Here is a 27,201-nt window from a genome sequence, read left to right as displayed (position 1 = left end):
CGTATTTCATCATACTGATGTATCAATTTACTAAATTATTTCCTGCTGGTAGATATATGACCTATTTCCAGTTCTTTTGTTTGTTTATTTGTATCTATTCTTTTTTACTATTGTAATGGATCTGAACTTGCTTTCTAAATAGACTGTCATACTGCTTTCTATACCATTTTCTCCACAATAGATTTTATTTCTAAATCTGATCAACTATTAGCTGTAAATGACATCTCACTTCAGTAATTTGAATTACTGAACTATTTAGTTAGAATACGCTTTGAGATTTGAAAATATAACCTAATGTGTCAAATTTATTACACTAGGATTGCTTCTATATCTTCAAAAAGAAAAAGTAATCAATACTCTACAAATTTAAAAGTATTCTATTTTGTGGTCTGTTAGTTTTAAAATTAGGTTTATAAAAATTTTAACATAAAATTTTCATGACTATCATATTGTAATTATTGGTGCTTCAGGATAGGTGTTTTAACATTACTTACCTCTTTTGCACCAGATTCTTTGAGCAATTTGATTATGGGTGAAATGGTATTGCCTCTCACAATTGAATCATCTACAAGAACAATTCTTTTGCCTTTAAAGTTGTCCGACAATACTCCAAATTTTTTCGCAACACCAAGTTGTCTTAACCTCATGTTTGGCTGAATGAATGTTCTTCCTACATACCGGTTTTTACATAGCACCTCCACATATGGAAGCCCACACTGACAGAGAAGGAATAAAAGGACAATGAGTAGCACATATACAGAGAACTCTAGGGTTCTGTTTTCTCTAGGTCATGTTTCCATTATAACATGTATGTAAAAAATTTTAAATGTGGTTGTTATTCTGAGCTCTCCATCATCAGATTATAATTTTCCTTCACTATTTAAACTGTAGGGAAGAAAACGCAAAAAGAAAAATTATTGAAAGTCCTCTACTTAGTAGGAAAAACAATTCATTTTGCTAGAATTTGTAATGCTTCTTTCTTAAACAAATATTATTTCTCTATCTTGGAAAAAAACACCAAGAATGTGAACACATGACAAAGAATAAAGCACTGTCAGAAAAATTCACATATTTAAAAACTGTCAGCTGGAAATGAATTAAAACCAGTAGGCTAAGGAGATACTTTCTGAGGGACAGGAGGTGACTTACCCATCTAACAAGGTAATACTTCTCTAAAATGTATGCATATTATTTCTGTTAAAAATTCACAAACTAAACTTTCCAACGTAGTGAATGTTGGGTATTATACACCAGGATCACTATAATTACACATTCTAACTGGTTATGAAAAATGAAATTAAGCATAGTACTAAGAACATTATACAAAATTAACATAAACAACTTTATTATCACCCACATTCAGTAGGGAATAAATACACCAGTGGCTTGTGAGGGTACTTAATAATAAGCAAATAGTACCACTAAATTCTATATATAGTCATGATATTATTTGTTTAAAATGAAGGGGATCGTTTTCCTAGTCTTTGGGTCAACTTTTTGTGGACCCATTAAAAAATAGTGCCACTGAATGAAAAGGCTGGAAAATAAGTAACTCTTGCAAAGGAACCAACACTTTCTTTTTCCTTACAATAAACTGATGAGTTTCTATTTATATACATGGATTTCTAATCTCAGTGCTAAATGAGCAATTCACTGTGTGTTAATTAAGAGAAAATACCTTTGCTGCGTAACCAAGGGCAGCAGGCGTAGCAGATTCCGGGACAGTGCTAACTAAATCCGCATCCACAGGGGCTTCAATTGCCAGCTGCAGACCACAACGGTATCTTACTGTGTAAACCATTTGGTCTGGAATGTTTGGAAAAGGAAATAAATTTTTACTTACTATAATATAGCACAGCATAATATCACTATTCTAAGAAACTAGCTTGTTAGAACTCTATAGAATTGAGCGTGCAGCAGTGAAGACTCAACACAGCCAAAAATAAATAAATAAATAAATTAATTGAAAAAGAAAAGCAAGACAAAAAACCACTGAAGTGGAAACACATAAACTGGGGGAATTCACTCTTTAAAAAAAGAATTAACCTTAATACATATCTGAAAATCATAATCCTTACTCCTAAAAGGAAAACAAAATCCAAGAGTCAGATGAAAAGGAAAAACTGTGATCTTATGACTTGTAAGCTCAGTCCCAAAATTCACAACATATAACTATGTGCCTTCAAAGAGCCAGGTAAGCCTTTGGGCCCAAGAATTGCCATGTTTCAATGAGGTAAATAATAGATTTATATCAATAGTTAGAGATATTTTACTTACCTTCAAATATACTATCTGGTCTTGCAAAATAAACATATTCAAAGATACAGAAAGCCATTGGGTTTCCTTCAGACCTTGGTATAATATCAAGAGTTTGGACATTATGTCTGGATATTTCCACAATTTCTCCAGGCAAGATTTCACGGTAATATCTTGGGAAACAATATTAAAGAAGACTATAAATAAACCAGTCAAATTAAGGCAAATTATCTATTATAAAGCACACAGAGTCCCTTCCCTTATAAAGGAAAAATGGCTCAATTTAATATAAAGTCTATTGGCTTAAAAAATTAAAAAGTAGTATTCCTGGGCTTCCCTGGTGGCACCGTGGTTAAGAATCTGCCTGCCAATGCAGGGGACACGGGTTTGATCCCTGGCCCAGGAGGATCCCACATGCCACGGAGCAACTAAGCCCGTGCGCCACAACTACTGAGCCTGTGCTCTAGAGCCCATGAGCCACAACTACTGAAGCCCGCACCTAGAGCCCATGCTCCCTGACAAGACAAGCCATGACAATGAGAAGCCCGCGCACTGCAACAAAGAGTAGCCCCCGCTCGCTGCAACTAGAGAAAGCCCGCACACAGCAACAAAGACCCAATGCAGCCAAAAATAAAAACAACTAAATAAATAAATTTATTAAAAAAAAAAAAACTAGTATTCCTCCAGCAGTAATTTCCATAAATCTGTTACCCTTAAATTCAAATTTAGAATTTAAAACATTAAAAGCTCTATATTTTATTGATTTTTAAAAACATGAAGGCTAAAGAGAACATTTTTATCCTGGCTTAAATTTTTTGCTCATAACTATTACTTGTTGAGGAGATTCTTCCTTTCTAAAATAAGTCTCATGGTATTTTGAAAACAGGATGCCAGTTCCAGGATTAGAAGGTATTACTGGGTCATTAATGTCAGTGCAACTGCTGAGCACAATGTACAAAAGGAACTGCATTTATAAACATGTATTCTTGCAGATATCAGAAACAAAAAAATTTTTTTTATTGATGTGGAAAAAGTTGATCTGCTGAGTGAGATACAACTTACCTTGCACCAATAGATAAAAAGCTACAAGATTCTGAAGACACCACCCATCCTTCTGTTTCTGAAGATTTTTTTTCTGTAAATCACAAGACAATCGATTCAGTTACTAAATTCAAGAAATTTTAAAAGAGGATATGTATTTCAAGAGAACAGTTAAACACCAAATAGGTAAGCAAAAGAGCTCATAGAATATCCATTACTGTGACTTTAAGAGCATATGGTTCCTCATTTGACTAGAAGCAAAGATAAAATTAATAATCCCAAGATTCCTTCAAACAATATGGTTTCATGGCTTGAATAAGACATCTGATAAGTCAAAAAGAAAATCACTGAAATCATACTGCACAAACGAAAAAGCTGGGCAAAGGATATGAATAGGCCACTCAGACAGGACAAAACAGGAATGTCCATTAAATATATTAAAAATGGCTCAGCTCAGAAATACTCAAGGAAACGTACTTTGAAAACTAAATGCCATTTTTTTCTTTTTTACCTAGCTTTTACTCAATAAGCTCCTTATACCTAAAGATTTCAGGGTGTGCCAATAGTAGGACAATGACTTGGGAAAGCATTATAAAATTATATTTCTTTTGAAGTTCATTACCTTTATCATTTATATCAGATACAGGAATAAGACGACCAATGCACAGAGGACGATTTCCATAAGGATCTCGTACTGCATAAATCACATCTCTGTGCATTATAATCAGCGAGTATGCCGTGGGTGCTTCCTTCATTAAGTTTTTAATCCTGGAATCAATTAAATAATTGAATGAATAATTTTAGTTATAAACACATGCAAGACCAAGCTCTCATTACCAGAGCTGCACACTCAGCCTACTTTTACCATTACCTTGCCACCCAGTCTGGGGTGTCATCTTGTTCCTGAGGAGGGGTATACGCCAGTAACTGGGTGATCATTTCGCTATCAGAACTTGTTGACAGACCAATACCATGACGCAGAAGCTATTTGGAAAGGAGAAAAGTTGCAATCATTAGAGGGGAAGCTTTAACTCACCCCTAACCCAATAGCCTGCCATCACAGGAAGAGATCAGGCATCGTGTAGATGCTCAGTTACGGAATCCTGCATCCTACCAATGGTAGGTATGTATGCGTAATAATGGAGAACCGCTGCTGGAGGCAATGGGAAGTCTCTGAATCTTTTCAAATAAAAAAAGGGGGAAAAAAAAGTGCTTTAGGAGGTATACAGGAAAGCTTTTGAAAACTAAGTTTGATGGAATGTAGACCTGCAGTGGGTGGCTGGAGGAGGGGGATGGAGAAGGCATGAGGGTTTGGGATTATGGTTCTAACTTTTTCAGCCCTCGACACTCCTGACAGATAGGACACATTCCCGTAAGAGTGGCACACTGCAATGCAGACTCTCAACTCAGGTTTTTTGGTGGTGGTGACGGTGGCTACCCATCCTCACTGATCATCCCTGATGCAGCGAAATGCGCAGAGGTGAAGTCTAGCATCTGGGTAAGGCGTTAGGCAGAAAATAATGACCTGGGTATTGTTTAGAATTGAATTTCCAGTGGTACCTCTAAATAGTGAGTTTTTAAATAATTTTTACTTCATATTTATATTTATTAAATTGTCTGAATAAAAAAAAATTTTTCATTTCGGAGGAAAAAAACTGTATTATTGTAATGACAATGCCAGAGCTTAAGAAGAGGGCAGGACAAAGTTCTGGGAATACTTAAATCAATTTTCCAAATCTCAACTCCAAAGCAGTGCATCAGAATCACCTTAGGAGCATATTAAAATGCAGACTCAGCAACCAGTCCCTCCCCAGACTCTGGGGAGGAATCTCTTAGAATCTGTAATTATAACAAGTACTCCAGCTAATTCTGATACAGTTGTTCTTTGCAGTTAGATAACAGGTAGCAACAATAGGATAATACCCTTTTCCAAATTCCTCAATAACTTCTTTTCAGTAATTTATTACAATCATGAAAAAAGCATTAAAAAAACCTTACCTTTTTCCTTAAGCGAGCAGCATTTACCAATTCACCATTATGTGCCACAGCTATTTTCCCATGAAGTGTTTCAACAACAAAGGGCTGGCAATTTTCTAATTCACAGTTTCCTGTAGTGGCGTACCTCGTGTGTCCAATTCCAAGATTTGAAGTATATAATTTCTTCAAATTGTCTTCAGTAAAGACGTGATTTACAAGACCCATTCCCTTGCAAAGTCAAAGTAAGAGCTCATTTTAGGGAAAAAAACACTAGTAGCATTTTTATATGTCTCTGCTCAGACAATCCCAAATTACAAAATGCAGTTCACTTAATTTCTCTGTGCTTCAGAATTCTAATCTTAAAAAAAAAAAAAGGGACTAACCTAATTGTAAGAACTGTGATGCATTAAAATATATATTTGAGGTGAAATTCACATAACATAAAATTAACCATTTTAAAGTGAAAAATTCAGTGGTATTTAATGTAGTCACAATGTTGAAGTGCTTGTTTTATAGGATACTTTTTGATAAAACATTGAAGAACAGATGTACTAAGCTAACATTTGTCAAATACAATAAACTAAATTATTTGTAATTTTAAATTAAAGCATGTTAAAGTATTCAAATAAATGACTTGTCTGAGTCAGTCTAGCAAATCATCACTGGGAGAGAAATAAAAATAGAAATGACAAATAGAAATGGTTGACCCTTGAACGATATAGGCTTGGACTGCACAGGTCCACTTTTTCATGGATTTTTTTCAATAAATGTATCAGAAAATTTTTTTGGAGATTTGCAACAATTTAATAATACTTGGCAGATGAGCCGTGTAGCCTACAGTAACTGAAAAAAATTAAGAAAAAGATAGGTATGTCATGAGTAAAATATATGTATATACTAGTCTATTTTATCATTTACTGCCACAAAATATACACAATCCTATTATAAAATGTTAACATTTATCAAAACTTATGCACACAACAAACACAAACCATAAACTGTGCTATTTGCTGTTTCGAGAAATGTAAACAAACATAAAGGTGCAGTATTACATCATAACTGCATAAAATGAACTGCAGTCCGTACAGTAATACTGTAATAATTTCGGAGCCCCCTCCTGTTAATATTGCAGGGAGCTCAAGTGCTGCAAGTACCCACTTAAAATGCCATGTGACACTAATCCTCTCCGGGTGAGCCCTTCATCTCTACCTCAAGTTGCCTATTGCAGTAAAATGTCTCCTCTCCCAGTTCCTGCGTATTTTTCTTCGTGTTTAGTGCAACACCGTAAACCTTGAGTAACACCGTGGGACCCAAACAAAGTGCCACTAGTGATGCTGAAAGTGCTCCCAAGAAGCAGTCACGACTTTACAAGAAGAAGTTGGATTGCTTGATGTCTACTGTAGATTAAGGTCTGCAGCTGCGGCTGCCCCACCATTTCAAGATAAATGAATCCAGCATAAAGACCATTGTAAAAAAAAAGAAAAGGAAATATGTGAAGCCGTTATGCAGCTACACCAGCAGGCACAAAAATCTTGCACTTTTTGTGAAATACCCTTTTATCTCATATTGAAAATGCAGCTTTTATGTGGGTGCATGATTGTTATGAGAAAGGCATACCTATCTAATATGATTCGAGAAAAAGTGAAGTCATTATATGATGGCAATGCAAAAGGAAGGTGAAGGATCTAAAGCTGCAGAATTAAATGCCAGCAAAAGATGGTTGGATACTTTTAGGAAGAGATTTAGCTTAAACAATGTCAAGATGACAGGAGAAGTGACTTCTGCAGACCAAGGGGCAGCAGACAAGTTCCCAGACAGCATTAAGAAAATCACTGAGGAGAAAGGATATCTGCCTGAACAGGTTTTTAACGCAAAAAAAAAAACAGGTTTTAACGCAAAAGTGCCCTACTGTGGGAAATAAAATACCACAAAGGACATTTATCAGTAAGGAAGTGAAGCAATGCAAGCACCAGGATTTAACGCAGTAAGGGATAAGCTAACTCTCCTGTTTTGTGCAAATGCAGTGGGGTTTAGGATCAGGACTGCCCTTATCTATAAAGCTGCTAACCCCCGAGCCTTGAGGGGAAAAGATAAACAGCACCTGCTAGTCTTTTTTTTTTTTAAATAAATAAATTTATTTATTTATTTATTTTTGGCTGTGTTGGGTCTTTGTTGCTGCATGCGGGCTTTCTCTAGTTGTAGAGAGCAGGGGTTACTCTTCGTTGTGTTGCACAGGCTTATCATTGCAGTGGCTTCTCTTGTTGCGGTGCCCGGGCTCTAGGCGTGCGGGCTTCAGTAGTTGTGGCATGCTGGCTCAGTAGTTGTGGCTCACAGGCTCTAGAGCGCAGGCTCAGTAGTTGTGGTGCATGGGCTTAGTTGCTCTGCGGCATATGGGGTCTTCCTGGACCAGGGCTTGAACCCGTGTCCCCTGCGTTGATAGGCGTATTCCTTTTTTAACAAATTTTTATTTATTTATTTATTTATGGCTGTGTTGGGTCTTCGTTTCTGTGCGAGAGCTTTCTCTAGTTGTGGCTTCCCTGGCTTTCTCTAGAGCGGGGGCCACTCTTCATTGCGGTGCGCAGGCCTCTCACTATCGCGGCCTCTCTTGTTGCGGAGCACAGGCTCCAGATGCGCAGGCTCAGTAATTGTGGCTCACAGGCCCAGCTGCTCCGCGGCATGTGGGATCTTCCCAGACCAGGGCTCGAACCCGTGTCCCCTGCATTGGCAGGCAGATTCTCAACCACTGCGCCACCAGGGAAGCCCGACAGGTGTATTCTTAACCACTGCACCACCAGGGAAGTCCGGCTGCTAGTCTTTTAACTCATGGTTGTACAACAAGAAAGCCTGCACAACAAGAACACTTTTTCTGGACTGGTTCCATCAATGCTTTATCCCTGAAGTCAGGAAGTACCTTGCTAGTAAGGGATTGACTTTTAAAGTTCTTTTGATATTGGACAACGCCCCTGCCACCCAGAACCCCATGAGTTCAACACGGTCAGACCCAAGCGGTCAAAGTGGTGTGCTTGCCGCCAAACATATCTCTAATTCAGCCTCCTTATCAGGGGATCATAAGGACCTTCAAGGCTCATTACACAAGGTACTGTATGGAGAGGACTGTCTACGCCATGGAAGACAAACCCAACAGAAAGAACATCATGGAAGACTGGAAGGATTACACCACTGAAGATGCCGCTGTTGTTAGAGAAAAAGCTGGAAAAGCCGTCAGGCCCGAAACAATAAGTTCCTGCTGGAGAAAACTGTGTCCAGATGTTGTGCACGACTTCACAGGATTTACGACAGAACCAGTCAAAGAAATCATGAAAAAGATTGTGGATATGGCAAAAAAATAAAAAATAAAAATAAATATATAAATAAATAAAAATGGGATGGGATGAAGTTGTGTGGGATGAAGGTGAAGATAAGGATCTTAGAGAAATTCAAGAGGGAACAGTCACCATACCAGAGGAATTAACAGAAGATGACTTGGTGGAGATGAGTGCTTTCGAACCAGTGCCAGATGATGAGGAATAAGACACAGAAGAAGCAGTGCCAGAAACAAACTGACACTCTGGCAGTAGGGTTCCGATTATTCAAGACTCTTTTTGGACTTCTTTTACAACATGGACCCTTCTATGATAGAGGCACTGAAACTAAAGCAAACCGTGGAACGATTGGTACCACATAGAAACATTCTGGGAGAAATTAAAAAAGCAAAAAAGTCAGACAGAAATTATGACATATTCCCATCAAGTTACATACAGTGTACCTGCCTCTCCTGCCTCCCCTTCCCACCTCCTCCACCTCTTCCACACCTGGGACAGCAAGACCAATCCCTCCTCTTCCTCCTCCTCCTCAGCCTACTCATTAGGAATGAAGACTACTAGGATGAAGTCCTTTATGATGATCCACTTCCACTTAATGAATAGTGAATCATCAACATACTGTACAGTTAATAAACTTATCTGTTGTGGACGTGTGAGAGTCTTCTTGTGAAAATCTAGTAACTGTACAGCAAAAACCGTATGAGACATTTTTGTGTCACCACCATCACCATTGCCTAAGTAGTCGTCGTGTACAACATCATGTGCAAGACGGTATTAAAGCGGATAGCCCATCCTTACATAGGCATAAAGTGAGTGATATTTTATAACGATTCATTTATTAGTGTATAGGCTAGGCAACCATAAAGCAATCATATTGCTGCTTCTTTGTTACCAATGCATGAATTGTTATACCTATCAATATGAATTTTTTTACATTATCTTTTCATTTTTGAGGTCTAGTGTTAGTAATACATATAACATATACAGTGTTCTATATTATTAAGACTACATTAACATAGGTACCGACAGAATTTATCTTGTAAAAAGACAACATAAGCTTATTGTATCGATAAAGGCAGTACTATACTGTAAATGTATTTTCTCTCCTTTATGATTTTAATAATATTTTCTTTTCTCTAGCTTACTTTATTGTAAGAACGGTATATAATACATATGACATACAAAATATGTGTTAATCAACTGTTTATGTTATCAGTTAAGGTTTCCCGTCAACAGTAGGCTATTTGTGGTTAAGTTTTGGGGGAGTCAAAAGATATATGCAGATACTGGACTGCACGAAGGTCAGCGTCCATAACCTGCATTGTTCAAGGGTCAACTATACTTCTAATTACAGATTATTTTTATTCAAAGTTCCTCCCCTCACCACTATATACTAGTTATCTTTGGGCTATTGTTACCTTTATACTCAACATTTTTTAATGCTTAACTATACCTTGTGTGTTTTGAATGTTGGTATCGAATTCCCATCACTGGTCACAATACCAGCACTCTCCTGACCCCTGTGAATATAAAAAGGTATCAGCTGTTAAATTTACCCCATTGATAAGCTTCTTAATGACTTTTATGAAACATACTTTTCTCAATAACATCCATGAACTCAGTCTGACAACACAGTAAATGCTACTAGCACTAGTGCCACTTCCACATCATGTCATGATGATGACAATGACAACAATTAGCAATAGCAGCAGATGAGACTGAGTTCTAACTAATATGCCAGGCACTGTCCTAAGCATTTACATGAATGATCTAATTTATTAGGCTTTGAAAACAATTCTCTAAAGTAGGTACTATGATTACCATTCACATTTTACAGAAAAGGACAACACTAAAGAAACAGAAGTAACTTGTCTAATGCCACACAGAGAATGGTGGCACGGCCAGGATTAGAACACAGACAATCTGACTTCAAAACTTGTACTTCTAACCTCTGTATTATGTGACCTCTAAATAAGGTTGAGTATGTAGATATAAATAAAAAGCTCCAAATAAAATAGCAGGTAAAATGCTTGTGGGTACTGGAATTATGAACAAAATTTATTTTTTTGTTTTGTTTTGCTTTTTGCACTCATCAAATTTTTTCTGACAAATATCTATCACTTTTGTCTTCAGAAAATAAATGCTACTTCAAAAAACCCCAAGCTGATGAGGCACTCTGTATCTCATTTCCTGCATTAGTATTTTTAGGTGATGATACAAAGAAAGCCAGAAGCTAGGCTTCTAGCTAGGTAGGGTAACACACTGGTAAGACTTAGAGGATCTGCACCACAGTGGAGTACAAACTCAAAAGATACAATAAAGGTTCAAAGTGCTCAACAATTTTTAATAGTTCTGAACAAGTGCTATAAATACTAGATGTTTATTAACAAATTTTTGTTCCAAAGAATATATATCAGGGTAGAAATAAAAAGTAAATCTCTACCATAATATGTATGTATACATTAACAATTAATACATGATTTATTTGGTAAAAAGGATCTTTTCCAAAATTGTAATTGTTCAGACATTTTAACGACAAGAAAAACTACAACATTAAATGTACTTGCAAAGTAAAAATCTAAAAAATTAAAATTGAAGTGATTTTACTAAATGCTTTAAATTTTACTAAAAGCTTACCAATGCTTTAAATACTATGAACTATTATGCTGAAAACAGACATGCATAATACTCTACATCCTATATAAATGAATCATTTGTGACTTAGGATTTATTTATTTAGTGAAATGATGTGGTTTGTAGTTAACCAATGTTCAAAGACTAAGTGATTCATATCAGAGGAGAAATAAAAATGTTAGCCATAAACCTTAGGGCAGAAAGAACCTCTGCCAACCATTTCCAAAACAAACAAACAAAAAATCAACAATCATATAGTAAACTAGAAATAAACACAAAAAAAGTTTTCTTTCCCTTTCCTCTTAAGGGTAATTTTTCCTTTAAAGCTGAAATGAATAACATTAGGAATCATTTAGGTCCAGGCTTCTTTAATCACAAAGCCTGCTTATTTGGCAGTTTCTCAAGTTACTCCCCTCAGGCAGCTTGAACCAGTTAAACTAGATCCTTTCAGCTCTTCAGAGCTTATTGACAACCAGCCGTCTGGTTTCCTAGGAAACAAAACCTTGGCTAGAAATAGTGAATCATTTCCAGGTCACTTTCAACATGGAGAGTGGAGCAGGAAAGCACTGGACTGAGGAAGAGGTTAAAGCTTTGCTAAGTATCTGGGCAGAAAAAAATATACGAAAACAACTTTATGGAACACTGAGAAATAAAGGAATATTTATCTACATTGCTAAAAGGCTGCAAGCACTAGGAGTATACAGAGATTGGAAACAGTGCCGGGCAAAGTACAAAAATCTCAAATATGAATACAGAACAGTTAAATATGCCCACAACTCTGGAGACAGCTCTAAAACTATGAAGTTCTTCCATGATTTGGATGCGATCCTGCAGTATGAACCTGCCACACAATTAACAGAGGAAGATGCAAATGACAGGTGCCTGGCAACGCTGAGCCAAAGTACAGCTCCAGAGATCACTGAAGGTAAAAAGAAAAAGTACCATTCTTTTGTTTTTACCTAACAAACTGTAAAAGAACCAGACTTGAGTCCATATGATAAATATAGCCTGAAATATCAAGGTTGAGAAAAATAACTGACCTGTTATGTATATGCTATTTTGCACAAGGTAAAAATTAATTTTAAAAAAGAGTTTAATGCCAACCATTTAAAAAATCTGTAAAATACAGAAAAAACACATTAAAATGACACCAACTGCTAGTGCCAACTGCTCCTTACCCATGCTGATGCAGTTTTTGGAAAATGGCTTGGGTTCTGAAAATATTTTAAGTCTTAATTTTATGAGTCGTGAAAAAAAAAAAATATTGCTCAACTGTTGTTTTCCCACAGCTCCAAATAAGACAGAACTTTCTGCTCTATATTATGTTCCCATTTTCCTAAATTTATAAATAAAAGCACTAAAGTACTAATAACTGATAAAGAACTTCAATACTTGTTTGGAAGAACATCTCCATTTTAACAGTAAGTAAAACAAATAGATTTGATAGATTAAATGATTTATGATTAAATGATTTAAATACTGGCATATCTCAGGGATATTGTGGGTTCAGCTCTAGACCTCTGCAATAAAGCAAATATCCCAACAAGGCAAGTCACACAAACTTTTTGGTTTCACAGTGCATATACAGTATGTTTACACTATACTGTAGTCTATTAAATGTGTAACAGCATTAGGTCTAAAAAAAACCCAATGTATATACCTTAATTAAAAAATACTTCATTGCTAAAAAAATGCTAACCATCATTTTAGCTTTCAGTGAGTTGTAGCAGTAACATCAAAGATCACTGATCACAGATCACCATAATACAATTAAATAGTTTGAAATATCTTGAGAGTTGCCAAAATGTGACACAGAGACCCGAAACGAGCATGCTGTTGGAAAAATGGCGCTAACAGGCTTGCTTGACACAGGGTTGCCACAAACCTTTAATCTGCAAAAAATACAATATCTGCAAAATAATATATGCCTTATTAAAACAAGGTTCTTGAGCTGTTGTGTTGTTAAACCCAACACTATTTACATAGAATTTGCTCACTGTGACAGCCGAATGCATCACTAGGCAAATTGGGAAAAATCAATGGCAGTAATGAGATTTCTCCCATGGCCAAAATCTTAGAGTAGCTATTTTTAAGAACAGAGTTGTTCAATTCAATTCAAAATCTGTTTAATACCTACTGTCTGTGTACACCGTGTGCAAAGCAGTGAGTTACATGCATTCATGGATATAACCACAGAAAGGAGGGAATTGTGAATAAATGTAACCCAAAAGAAAGTGGTAAGTGGTATAATAAAGGTACCAAATAAGAAGGGGGGTTAAAGATGAGAGATTACAGTTGAGTTAACTTGGGTTATCTGAACTTCGTGTTTAAAGCTCAATAATAAAATCCTTTGGTAAAAAATCCACCCAACTTACTGCCTTTACACTTCTAATACCAAACCAAATTCTGAGAAAGTTTTGCAGTCATTACCAAGTTAAACAGTAATTATATTATTTTATTCAGTTAATCACTCTGCACTCATCATCATCTAAATGCTTTAAGTATTGATTAACAATAAGTAAATCACTCACTGAGCTTCTGAAAGGCCTTGATTTAACCACAGATTGGTGTAATGAAGATGTGATGCTAGTATCTCCACTTCTTAATGGGACCTTCTAGCCCTTTCAGCTACTTGCATGGCTCCAAACTCCCCATTTCACTCATAAGCAGAGGGCCCACAATACACCTTAACCATGTATGTTTAGGGTATGTCAAACACCCAGTTCTAAAACCAACTCTCTTTCCCCATCAAAACTGATCCTCCTACAAATTGCTTCCACCTTACTATCACTGTATTTCTGGTCACTTAAATAGAAATGTTTGAGACAACCTTGATTTTTTGTCAGTCACTAAGTCCTTAAAAAAAATCTACTGATGTGTTTCATAAATTTATCTCTCTGCTCCATTTTCATTACCACCATCCAGAACTTCATCATCGCATGGAACATTAGGATAACCTCTTAACTGGCCTCCCTAGTTTTCAGGCCCTTCTCACATTATCTTCCACAATACCACTGATTGTTTTTATACAATTTTTTAAATTATAAAATTACAAAAAAATTAGCATTTTGTTTACGTTTAAAATAATCTTTAAATTATACCCAGAATTGACCATAATTTAGGGTTAAATGTTACTTAATGGTTCCATAATATTTAACTGAGTGCATATACCAGAGTTTGGGTCTTTGCCCCCTTATATAACGGATGCTGCAATCGATTACCTTTCTCTTTTTTTGGCCACACCGGGATCTTAGTTCCCTGACCAGGGATTGAACCTGGGCCCCAGCAGTGAAAGCGCCACGTCCTAAACACTGGACCGCCAGGGAATTCCCTACAATCAATTATCTTTTGTCCATATTTAAAATTATTACTTTAGGATAGACTATCAGAGTTCAATTTCTGGTCGGGGGGGGTATAATTACTTTGAAACATATTGCTAAAATAACTGCTTTCCAAAAGAATTGTACTTTAACAATGAGACTGTCCCTTTTATAGAACCCTGTCAAGTAAGATTATGGAGTGAGGTTGAAAGGGGGAGAGACTTTGCTAATTTAATAAATAATGGAGTATGCTAATTTAATAAAGAACAGAGTACAACAGTATATGCAATAAATTACTTTGCATTAGTTTAATTACTAGTGCTGTGGAACATTTTCCTACATATTTATTCAGTTTTACAAATTGACTGTTCATGTCAATTGAGGTCTTAGAAAAATCTGCATGACCTCTTTCGCCTTACAAGTTTGGCTGATTTTTATTAAACCCACAAAAGTTGAAAGTTTTAACATAGTCACATCGTTTCTTTTCTAAGGCTTAGAAAGCTCTCCTTTCTCCAGGTCTAATTCATTTATAATGTCTTCTGGTGTTTTTGGTGGAAGCAGTAGAATTTTTATTGGTGTAGGGTAAAAAGAGGAAGGGAAGGAAATGAACGTGCCTTTTCTACCGTTGGGATCAACCGCATTCACGCAAGGGGTAAGGACAGAGGATCTGGTCCCCTCTGTTAGGCAGCAGGTAGTCTGACTGAGCCTTGGCAAAAGACCCAAATACAAATTCTAAGACGCTTCATGTTCCGGAAATTGTAATTATCCTCACCCTCAGAATACCTTTGGCTGACTGCGGCCAAATCATATTCCTTCACTGAAAGAAAGTTTCCGCTCTCTTTCCCTCCTCTTCCTATATACAAATGCATTAGGGATAATGACTTAAGTGTTTCAGTTTAAAATCTCCATGCCATGGGGCCCCGACATACAATTTTGGGATTCATGCTAGGAATGACCAACCTAAGGGAAAAAAAAGAGAAATCATCCCCTGAAGAAGTTGGGGAGAGAGAGCTTCTCTTTTTTCCCCCCATCTATATGTTCAGCTCCAGGACCTTTTCAGTAAATGAAAGTAGGCCCTAAAGCAGATAACAGAATAGCAAACCCTACCTTTCCTTGCTGTTCTAATCAAGCTCAGTTGTTAAATTACCTGGGGATATGAATATCTTTTGTTCTTCTCTCTAAAGAGAATTCTTATGTAACTTCAGGTTTTTATTTCCCATATTCCCAACTAAATCCAAAACATTCCCTAACTGCAATTTAGCCTCAAATAATTATGAAACTTGATTTAAAAACTGACAATTTTTATTTTGAGTTTTAAATTTATATAATTATGCCATTTGAAAACACTGATACTTCCCTTATTTTTCACTTGTTTTTTTTTAATATAAGAATCCCCAGTATAATCTTTAAGATGATAAACAGCATTCATTTTCTTATTCTTTAATGTAATGCCTTGTAATTATAATGGTGAATAGTGATTTTAAAATGAACGTTTACACCATCAAAATCATACCTAACATTTGATCTCCTAATGTAAAATATAATGCTATTTCTGTTACTCAGTAAAACAAAATTAGAAAAACATGTGGAAATGATATAAGGAGATCAAGGAAGGATGTCTTCATATTTCAAGGCTGGCATGGTTCTTTTAAATGGTACATTCCTTGGTCCATTTAAGCAAAACTTAGATTAATTTCTGGAAAGTTTAGTATGTATCCATCAACTAGTTACATAAGATACATACAAACTCAGCTATTTGACCATATATGACAATAAAACAAGATTTTCTGATTATCTCATTGCAGGATTTCTCTCTCACATTACCAGTATCACTTAAAGGGCCAACTATGTTAAAGCACCTAAAATACAAAAAAAAGAAAATACCTCATTTTAAAGATGTAATTTAATTTGAAAACTAACTACAACCATCTCTAGAAACTTATAAAATAAGCAAACAATTCTAGTGGAAGTTCAAAATGTCAATGGGATGGAAGAAATTAGATTTCTCTTTATGTACATAAATATTTAAACCATATTATACCACTATTACAAAAAGCATCTACCCTAAATCTATAATCCTTCATGAATATGAACAAATTCAACTCAAACTATTAGCATTATCAGTTATAATCCAATTTTAATTTTCCTTCCTACTTATTTCTAAAAGGAATTCTCTCTTTCCAGGCAAAATGTCAGTTACATCAGTAGACAAGGAAGACATCCCAGGAAATCCTTTACTTTTGGTTTCTCATGTCAGACCAATGGAACTAGGTAGGTATGGTATGGTGGGCCAAATATATAATGAAACTGATCCAATTTCAAATTGGAAAGTAAGATTGGTTTCAAATCTGAGAAAATGGATGCGTTTTCCTGGTAGAAACACTTAAGATTAATTTATGTTTCCCTCTTTTTTACCAACCTATACAAAAAAATAAAAATCATTTCTAAAACAAATGATTTCCTTAACAAAATGTAAATTGCCTGGAAATATTAGCCTTCAAACCTCCAATCTTTATTCTTTAAACATAGTAAGGAATCTGATGGCCAAAATTACACATAGTAAGTGCCTAATATTTAATGAGCATATGACTTCAGCATTCCTGGGGTCTAAGAAAACCAGAATTTTATATTTGAAAGTAAATAATATCAAATCCATAATGAAGTCAAGGATGATTTTATTCACCCAAAAAGTCAACATAAATCTCCTTCTTGCTTCTAAATTCTTACTGAAAGTTAATCCAAGTATGGAAAAAGACTGAAAAGCATCTTAAAGAAAAGAAATTAAATACACCACAAAATAAAAACAACTCCGTACCTCAAGTAAATACGATAGTGTTTTTTAATGAGTAATGTTATGGATGCTGAGGTCTGAACTACCTCTTTATTAAACATGAAATCTGAGAAAAACAAGATAATGGGTTGTTAAATAACCAATATAATGTCAAGTAATGCCATTACCATAAAACGAGTTGCAAAACTGTACCAGAGATGTAATACAAAGTTATTAAAGGATTTATGACTAAGTGGAGACATTCTGCCTAATGCATTATGAAATTTCTGGCACATATCCTTGCATTGAAAGAATATAATATTTCACTTTGGCATTTGGTCTTTAACCAATGGGACATCTTTTATTTTCACAAAGAGTAGGAAGCACCAGTTATTAATGTGCCTCTTCCAAGCCCTTCATTCATGAATATTCTTGGTTCTCAACCCCGAACTGCACACTAGAATCACAATCCAGGGATGAGGGGTGAGGGCAGTGGTTTATAAAAGCTCCCTAGGAGATTCTGATATGCAGCAAATGGAAACCATTAGATAAAGAAAAAGCATGAGAAGGAGATAAATTGCTCACACCTATCGTGAAAAAGTTGTCTTCAACAAGCTGTTTTCTTATGTAATTATATTTATTGCTTTTGCCAAATAAATATTACAAAATTATATATTCGACTTTCACTATATACTAACATACATCCCACATACTAAAGGAGTGGAATGGAAGAGAAAGAAACGATAGAGAAGAAAGTTGATCGAAATGTAACTAATGAAAAACACAGCTTTATTAAAGCCAGTCACTGTCACGGTAAGGAACAGATTCAGGTTCTGTACTTCCATTTCCCAACTAGTTTAAGGGAAAAGCTAAGCTATGATTTGCGTTCCATCTCCTACAGAGAAAATTACTTCCTTTACTAATGTTGCATGCAATTATTTATCTTAGCTGACGTATGTAACCCATGTATCTGTTTCCCTCCCCACCCGGTACAGGTAACTCTGCACCAATAATGGAACCCCCTAATGACCCAACTTTCATTCCAGCTGTAGCGAATGAAGGAGGAAAACACTGGACTGTGCCAGAAGTCAGGGCTCTAATAGGCATCTGGTCTGATAAAGGCATACAACAACAACTAGAGGGAACAGTGAGAAATAAAAGGATATTTGAACGAATTGCTGCCGAGCTTCAGAAACTCGGAATAGAGAGAGACTGGAAGCAGTGCAGAACAAAGTACAAAAACTTAAAACATGAATACAAGATTGTAAGAATGGCTCAAGACCTAGGCATGACTAAGAGTATGAAATTTTTTACTGAGTTGGATGCTATTCTGGGACACAGTAAAACAGAAAACTCACAAGAACAGGAATCCCACGATGGAAAGCAAGCCACAGGATGTGCCAATGTAAAAATGGAAGAGGATCAGACAGGTAGGAAGGCAAAGAAAAGTAATCTTAACATCATGCTACCATATAAAAAAATGTCAATACATGAATACAGTCTAAGTTAAATAGGTTTCATTAACTGCTATTCAACAAGCTAATTGCTCAATTTATCATGAAGCAGATTTCACATATATTTGATCAGAACACAGAGAATAGTACAGAGTTACACAGAAGGAGGAAAGAAGTTTGAATTTCTAGAAGTTTAAAAAGACCAATTTTAATAAAGCAAAAGTGCAATTCCAGATGGCAGAAGTTAAAGCAAATTTTCATACTAGTTGTGGTAAAATCATGAGTAAACAGAAAAGGGGCAGTGAAAAACTTAGAAAAATACAAAACCTGTGAGAATGTAAGTGTGAGTTGTCCTGGGACACATCATAAAGTTCTTCAAAATGAGTTTAACACAAAGGATTGAGATGCAATATACACAAAGACATGACAGACAGCATGAAATAAACTGCATGAGTTCTAGGCCAGGAGTCAGGAAATCCAAGTTCTAACTCAGTCTCTGTGGAACTTTGAACTCACAAGTCTCTCCTCTAGACCTGACTATGTAAAATGGCGGACTGGACAAGATGTTCTTAAAGACCTCTACCAAACATAATGTTTCTAGATCTTAACATCATTAAATGATGCAGTCTTAATTCTTAAGAGTATGAGTGTGTGTCTACGGGAAAGAGAGGGAAATGATAGAGAGTTAGGATTGGGAAATGGTGGTGAGAAGTCCTAAAATGTTTCACTGGTGGACAAGAAAAGAAACTGGTCTGCTGGAGAACTATACATCTCCCCCATTAAAATTAAAATGTAAAATAACTGGTGATCAAGTAGCCCAACAGCAGCGGCCTGATTATGTTCATACAGTAATTGCTGGAGGTGCAGCTGAAGATGACTGTCAGTTTTATGTCAGAAGACCTAGTAAGAGATTTGTAACACCAGATATTTATAGTGACCTAAGACTAAAAAATATGTTTAAGGATGGGGAATCTAAGCTACAGAAAAGTAAACAACCATAGTTTTTAGTATCAGGTTCACTCTAAAGGGGAAAATAATATATCAGAACTTAAAACACAAATCTGAAAGTGAATAAAAAACAAACCACCATATATCCCACTATGTTCATACAGTCATTGCTGGAGATGCAGCTGAAGACGACTTGGTCAGTAATATGTCAGAAGACCTAAGAGAGACAGATATGAGACAAAGCCCTGGCACAGGTAAAACAATATTCGTTTTTGTTTTTTTTTTTGGTCTGTGACAAAATACATAAGATGTTTATAAGATGCTACTACAGACTGAACTGTGTCACCCCCAAATTCGTATGTTGAAGACCTAACCCCCACTGTTATTACATTTGGAGATGGGGCCGTTGGGAGATAATTAGGTTTAGATGAGGTCGTAAGGGTGAGGTCTTCATGATGAGTTTTATGGGGACATGTGTATGCATAAGGCTGATGCGCTTTGTTGTGCCACAGAAACTAACACAGTATTGTGAAGTAATTATCCTCCAATAAAGATCTATTAAAAAAAAAAGAACATATACGAGAATGTTATAACATTATGAAGTACTGTTGGATAATACATTTCCAAAATACAGAAATGGAAGGTGGAAATTATTAATGACAGTAAAGTTCCCTAAGGCTGTTGTTCTCAAGGTGTAGCGGCATCAGCATCATCTGGGAACTTATTCAAAACGCAAATTCTTGGGCCCCATCCAGACTCAGAAACTCTGAAGGTGAGGCCCAGCAATCTGTTAAGTACTTCAGGTGATTCTGATATGTTCAAATTTGAGAACCACTGCCCTGTGGTATAGGGTAGTAAGGGGATGAAGAGTGTGTGTTTCCTATCGGATGGTTTGCCTTTTACACAAACCAAAATTGGGGGAAGAGGGGATCACTAAGCCCCCAGGCAGAAGCCTAGCCATCACAGACCTTGTATGTAGTCTTTCAGTCCAAAGCTTCATAGAGCCTTGGAAAGTATAAAGACCAATGCTGATTAAAAAATCAGGTGCCCCACGGTCTTGGCAAACTTCAGATAAAAAGCTTGATGGGAGAAAGGATAGCTGCCAGAACACTGACAGGTATAAATGGAGAGAAATTAAGGAGACTTAACTAGACAGGAATGTGCAGCTGACTAGAGTGAGACAACAAAGGTAAACAAAGCTCTGTGCTCCTAAGGATTCTAAAGGTATCACTGCAATGGCCCTTGTCATTAGGAGTTAAAGTCAGATTACTACGTATAGTGTTTAATAAGGCAGAAGGATTTCCATGAAAAAAGTTAAAAACTTTAGCATTCAGAAGATGTAAGCTTGTTAGTCCTCTGGAAAACTCACTTAAGGACAACACCTCAAGATAATTTTTTATATGTAAAAGGAAAATATTAAGTCGGATGTAAACTGATAGGTTTTAAAAAGTTGTTTGGTATGTTTACATGTTAGTATGGAATATATTTAGAAAATATGAAACAGGATGTTTAGAGTCATTCTAGAAATAATGCTATTTTAAACTTTCAGATGAAAATAAAGGCAAAGGTATAAACCCACATGGATCTCAGCAGCTAAATACGTATGAAAACAATTTAAATAGGCAAGAATTTTAGGCACACCTGCAATATATACCTCTTGATGCACAAGTTGCCAGTCCACTATTTGGAAGATTGTTCTGTTGAGGTTAAAGACATGGATATTTATCTTTAGAAAAAAAGTTCACATCAATAGGTAGAGGTCACCTCATTTTGTTTTTATACATTTTACTAATAAATATTATTATCGGAGTTGCCATTGCTCCATATTGTTAATGTTGACACTTGGTCATAAAACCGATCTCCCAAAAGTAACACTTTCCTACCTTAAAAGTATACTATAAGCTTCTTTCGTATTTCAAATAAAAATCCAGCTAGAGCTGTGGACCCCTGAATTCTGGATAACTAAGTAGTTCCCAACTTAGAACTCCTGGAGATTTTGGTTTAGTGTGTGTTGTAGAGTGGATTCAGGCATCTGTATTTTTAGAGAAGATCATCAAGCACAGCCAGGTTGTCATGGTTTTAGAGAATAATACCAGCAGATGGCTGAAGACAGTAATACATAAAATCCAATTTGATTCCACTCGGGGTAGAAAAATCAGCTACTTCCAGCAAATTATCACTTAAAAATGTATGACCAATGAAATATGAAGAAATTAATCACTGGGAAGAATCATAGAACTCTTAGGCTATGCCTAAGTAAATAAGTAAAAAGAAATGGCCCATGAAAACTGAATAACTACTTCTTTGGATCTAAAATAAATTTATTTTTCTCCCTGTCTGAGCATAGGCAATAGAGGATAAAAGGAATCAGAAAGCTACCGCGGGAGAAAGGGCTGGTTGTCTGAAGGGAAATTTGTGTTTGACAATCTTATCAGCTAGCTACCTGTCTCTTCTGAATATGGAGAAATTAAATTACCTTAATGAATCTCCATATCAGTTGCTATTTAAATGAGGTAGAATACCTCAATACCTTGGCATTCTGGCCAAAGTCACTGCTTTCTAGTATAGGACAGTCACAGGTAGATCAACTCAGAGGGGTAGAGACCGGCACATATATCCTATTAGAGGCCACTCTTACCGTCAGCCTAAAAATCACATGTGAAAGACTACATGGTTCTTTTAAGAATAATCTTAAAATTATTTTCCTTTTGTCTGTAGTAAAATGTATTTCCAAAATTAAAATATTCACTATCCTGGCAATTTCACAAAAATTAGCAATGTGATGGCCAGCAGAGGGCATTAAAGTATCTATTGTTAGTATCTCAGAAGGCGTGCCAAGCATTTGTTTTCTCCAATTCATTTATTTCTTTTAACAGACTGAAGATTAGTCTATAATGTTCTTTAAAATGGAATATTTAAACACTTCTGTATATTTTGTATACAATTTGGGCAAACTTAGCAGTAAAATTATTATATATTCCAATGTACTTTAGTCATATGAAACAGTGTTGAGAACTTTTAAAAAATTATAAAAAAAAAGCTAAGACGTAGGTAAGCTGATAAATTTAAACACAGGCAACTTGTTAATTAAAAAGGTGTCATTTTTCTAATTCTTACTGTTTATACTTTAATAAACTTTTAAAAAGCTGTGACAAAATAAAGCTGATGTCTGGTCTTTGCCCCTAGTTCCTAGCACAGTTTCAAAAACCTTTGGAATTTCTAGTGGTAGAAGGGTTTTGGGTTTTTTTGTTGTTTTTGTTTTTAATTCTAATGAGGTGATCCAGGGTGGGTTTCTAGATAGCTTCAGGATGGTCACCAGAAAAACCACCCTTATGATCAGAGTTGGAATTTTGGCCCAGCCTGAGCTCCAGGAGGTAGGTCATGCCATAAATCAATCATGTTGATGAAAACTCTGGCTCAGGTGAGCTTCTTGGATGAACACACTGATGCGCTGGGAGGGTGACACATCCTGCATCCTGGACCCTCCCAAATCTTGCCCTATGTGCCTCTTGATTTGGCTGTTCCTGAGTTCTCTTACGATAAAACTGTAATCCTAAGTATAGCACTTTCCTAAGTTCAAGAGTCGTTCTAGCAAATTTATCAAACCTGAGGAGGTCATGGCACCCCCTGAATTTATAGCCAGGCAGCCAGAAGTGTGGCCGGCATGTGAAGTAAAGGCAGTCTTGTGGAAGATTTGAGTCCTTAAAACTGCAGTCTGATGCTAATTCTGGGCAGTTAGTGTCAGAATTGAATTGCCATACACACACATTTGGGGCGGACATAACAGAAACTAAATGCTCCTCTTTCCTTAAAAGATACTAAATTTAGGGAATTCCTCCCTCCCCCCCACATATGACATTTTACTGTCTAGAACTAATTACTCAAAATTTCTACATAATACCTAATCTCTGTAAATGTTATTTCCTGGAATAGAACATGTGCCTCAGCCTAGGAACTGACAGTTTTAGTCACGTAAGTAAAATGTTCACTTAAGTATAAATTCATGTTTTGCTGAAATGAGATTTGAGCTCAAAGTTTACCTTGGACTTGGGCTCTCCGAAAGTAACCACTGGGGCAAGGGTAGGGGAAGGGTTTGGGCAAGGAAGGAGGTGGTAGGTGTAGTTATAAAAGGGCAACCTTTTGATGAAACTGTTGAGAATCTTGACCTTGATAGTAAAGACACAAACCTACATAGGTGATAAAATTATTATAGAAGTTAATGCACACTGCAAGTGCACATGCACACATTCACAAATGAGTACAAATAAGATCTGGGAAATCACAATCATAGTGGCAGATTGTACCAATGTCAGTATCCTTGAAGTAACAGAATATTATGGTTTATAAAATGTTACTATCGGAGAAAACTTGGCAAAGTTTAGAAGGGATCTCTATTATTTCTTACAACTGCATGTGAATCTATAATTATCTCAATAAAAATTTCAATTAAAAAAGTAGCTTATTAGGTAGGCTTATGTGGCTCCAGAGTACAGCCTGTCATTTGAGGTCTTGATGTTGCCAGAAGCTAAACTTCATCCTAGTCTCATAGTCCAGACATGTCCTAAATAAGAAGATCAGGTCCTATCCTGATATAAATCTCCACATACCCATTGCTGCATATGCTTACTGCCCTCTTAACTACATTTTTGCCTCGCAGATCTACTAATACAAACCTTTGTCTAATTTTACAATAATGATTGCAAGCAACTAGATGCCTAATCTTAGTAATATAGATTTTTTTTTAAATGTCCCAGTGTATAGGAAAGTACAGCTGGGATAAAAGAAGAGTGTCACAGCATTGCTGTACTTCAACATAACAATCCAACATACCCATATGAGGAGCTCTCCCCAAATTACAAACATCTGACTTGTAAACATCCTAAACATATATTGGTCCACTAGAATAAATCCCTGTTATATTTACCGGGCTAAGCATTTTAAGTTCCTTAAAATATTTATCGCTTGTCTGCAGTTAACATCTGAATGTGAAAACTGCTAAAACCACTTAAAATCTTAAGAGTCTTTCATTCCTTTATATGTATTGCAATAAGGATCATTCTTAGTTAAAATGAGGATCAAATGAAAAAAGAGATATAAGAGCACTTTGGCAGGCATTAAAATGTAACAATGAAAGACGTTACCAAATTGGATCACAAAGCACTTTCATACTCCCACACATAGCATTCTGCCTTGAGACTTTTAAGGCAGAACACTTCCAACATTTTGGTGTTGGTGGTGAATCCTATAAGGGCATCTTAAAGTTTGGTTACAGATGGCAAATATTCCTGGCTTTGAGGTTACAGTTTTGATGCTGGGATCCAGTCTTACTACATTTTCAGCACAATCTTCAATTGCAAAAGTAGATTAGGGTTCTGTGAACAACAAATTTAAATTGCTACTGTTTGTTTTCTGACAGAGGAAGACACTGTAAGTACTGCCTCAGAAGAGGTGGGCGGCCCTACAGCACTGCACAGTATCACTGGGTCAGGTACAGCATATACATTGTTGAATTTTAAAGGTTCTTTTGATACTGAAAATCTAATATATACCAGTTTAAATAGTTACAGGGAAGATCTCTGTTATGTATTATCCCAAATGCCTCATTATACCTGAGTTGGTAGAGAATATGGTAGGGAGTAAAGAAAATGTCTATTCCCACTTCTTTTTTTAAGTTAATTAATTTAATTTTTGGCTGCGTTGGGTCTTCGTTGCTGCGCACAGGCTTTCTCTAGTTGCGGCGAGCGGGGGCTACGCTCCGTTGCGCTGCGCGGGCTTCTCATCGCGGTTGCTTCTCTTGTTGCGGAGCACGGGCTCTAGTTGCGCGGCCTTCAGTAGTTGCGGCTCACGGGCTCTAGAGGGCAGGCTCAGTAGTTGTGGCGCACAGGCTTAGTTGCTCCGCGGCATGTGGGATCTTCCCGGACCAGGGCTCGAACCCGTGTCCCCTGCATTGGCAGGCAGATTCTTAACCACTGCCCCACCAGGGAAGTCCCTATTCCCACTTCTTACTAAAAAAATCTGTAAATACAGAGACTCTCCATATTCATAAATATCCAATGAAGAATACCTATTGATGAAAAGCAGCTAAATTATTCTCACTAATATTGGGGATTAGTCTGCCTTATAATTTAAAAAATATTTTGTTTGCATATGAATATATGAAAAAAATTGATCCTTATACTGAAATTCTCAGTGCTTTACATCAATCCAGGTTGTTTTAAATGAATGATATTCAAATACAGGATGTATCTAAAAGTTTGAATAATTGTAACTCATGTCGATTCATAGGTAATCATATTCCTTTAGAAGATGCTAAAAGTCATTTACAGATTATAACAGTGAGCGACACGGAGGCTGGAAAACACTGGTGTGACAATGAGGTCAGAGCACTTATAAACATATGGTCTGACGAAAAAATTAAGCAAATGCTTGAAGGGGCCACAAGAAACAAAGAAATATTTGAGGAAATCGCCAGAAGACTAATGCAGTTTGGAATAGACAGAGACTGGAAACAATGTCGTACCAAATACAAAAATTTAAAATATGAATACAGAGTTTTACAAAAGAAAAATGGCAACCCTCAAGGAAAAATGAGATTTTATGAAGAAGTTGATGGCCTCCTAGGACAACCATCTCTCAGAACTGCCAAATGGAAACACGGTAACCTTGGAATTGACCCTTTCAAAATGAAAATACTATAAACTTTCCCCTTTGCATTTAACTTAGCAAGAAATTCTTCAATAATAAATTCCTAACACTATTTTATGTTCAAATGACCCCCTAAATTATTATAAATCACATACCTAATATAAGTCAAGAATTTCAATGTCTTTTCAAATCTTGTACCAAAATATTCCTAATTCTTAAACTCATTTCTTCATCTGTCCAACTGCTTAAATATTCTAACTTTAGTGTACTTGAATGCTTGAAGACTAATGTATCTCAGACGATGTCATATAATGATTCTTCTCCTATGTTCTCTTGTTTAAGAATTATTTGAAAGTCATACCAAAAACCCAAGAACTTTGAGCATCAAGAGAAAAGCACATGAAGACGGTAAGAGTCTGAGAAATGCCAACTTTTTCCACACTGAGAAAAACTTCTGTAGCTTTTTCCTGATAAGAGATGGTTATTCCTGTCCTTGACAAATTAGACTACATTGTTTATGAGCTGTGTGAGAGCAAAAAATGCTGAAAAATGATTTCTTTCATAGCTTATTAAGAGTGCAAGTAAGAAAGTAAACAGAAACTTTCCCAAATCAGAAATTTCTGCACAACTATGCATTTATCGTGAGCCTTTAAATTACACTTTTCAGTGATTGCTATTAGAAGACTAGGGTGTAAAAGGAAAACCCCCCACAAACTAGTAAGTTCTGAATTTTGGTTTTCTCCAAAGGTAGCCAGCAATGGCTGTAACATTTTAGTATTGATAATTCTACAAATAAGCCAAACGCAGAAGCCAGCTAATTATGGAGCTGACCA

General features: G+C 36.2%; 2 protein-coding genes across 6 annotated transcripts in view; one reads left to right on the top strand and one right to left on the bottom strand.

Moving 5' to 3' along the window:
- The window catches only part of CRACD (capping protein inhibiting regulator of actin dynamics), a 384,229-nt gene that overhangs the window by 321,558 nt on the left and 35,470 nt on the right, over positions 1-27,201 (top strand). Inside the window, exons 1-7 of one of the 4 annotated variants that reach the window (XM_082464426.1) lie at positions 10,145-12,156; positions 16,736-16,822; positions 18,317-18,751; positions 19,888-19,977; positions 25,140-25,211; positions 26,009-26,380; positions 26,711-26,776. In XM_082464426.1, coding sequence (XP_082320552.1) covers positions 11,775-12,156; positions 16,736-16,822; positions 18,317-18,751; positions 19,888-19,977; positions 25,140-25,211; positions 26,009-26,380; positions 26,711-26,776 — 1,504 coding nt within the window. In that variant the 5' untranslated portion in view covers positions 10,145-11,774. Of the gene's footprint in view, positions 1-10,144; positions 12,157-16,735; positions 16,823-18,316; positions 18,752-19,887; positions 19,978-25,139; positions 25,212-26,008; positions 26,381-26,710; positions 26,777-27,201 lie in introns of those variants that run through there. The other 3 variants (XM_082464423.1, XM_082464424.1, XM_082464427.1) reach the window with 3 other exon arrangements.
- PPAT (phosphoribosyl pyrophosphate amidotransferase) overlaps positions 1-27,201 on the bottom strand; it is a 36,926-nt gene that overhangs the window by 4,451 nt on the left and 5,274 nt on the right. The window contains exons 2-9 of one of the 2 annotated variants that reach the window (XM_082464483.1): positions 10,051-10,117; positions 5,296-5,502; positions 4,169-4,281; positions 3,920-4,065; positions 3,319-3,391; positions 2,278-2,429; positions 1,679-1,806; positions 495-716 (exon numbers count right to left, since the gene is read on the bottom strand). In XM_082464483.1, coding sequence (XP_082320609.1) covers positions 495-716; positions 1,679-1,806; positions 2,278-2,429; positions 3,319-3,391; positions 3,920-4,065; positions 4,169-4,281; positions 5,296-5,502; positions 10,051-10,117 — 1,108 coding nt within the window. The remainder of the gene's footprint in view (positions 1-494; positions 717-1,678; positions 1,807-2,277; positions 2,430-3,318; positions 3,392-3,919; positions 4,066-4,168; positions 4,282-5,295; positions 5,503-10,050; positions 10,118-27,201) is intronic. The other variant, XM_082464484.1, reaches the window with a different exon arrangement.

This window comes from Balaenoptera physalus (genome assembly GCF_965194825.1).
Source record: "Balaenoptera physalus genome assembly, chromosome: 5".
NCBI lineage: Eukaryota > Metazoa > Chordata > Mammalia > Artiodactyla > Balaenopteridae > Balaenoptera > Balaenoptera physalus.
Note: the sequence above shows the minus strand (reverse complement) of the source record. Positions and strands in the feature narration are given on the sequence as shown.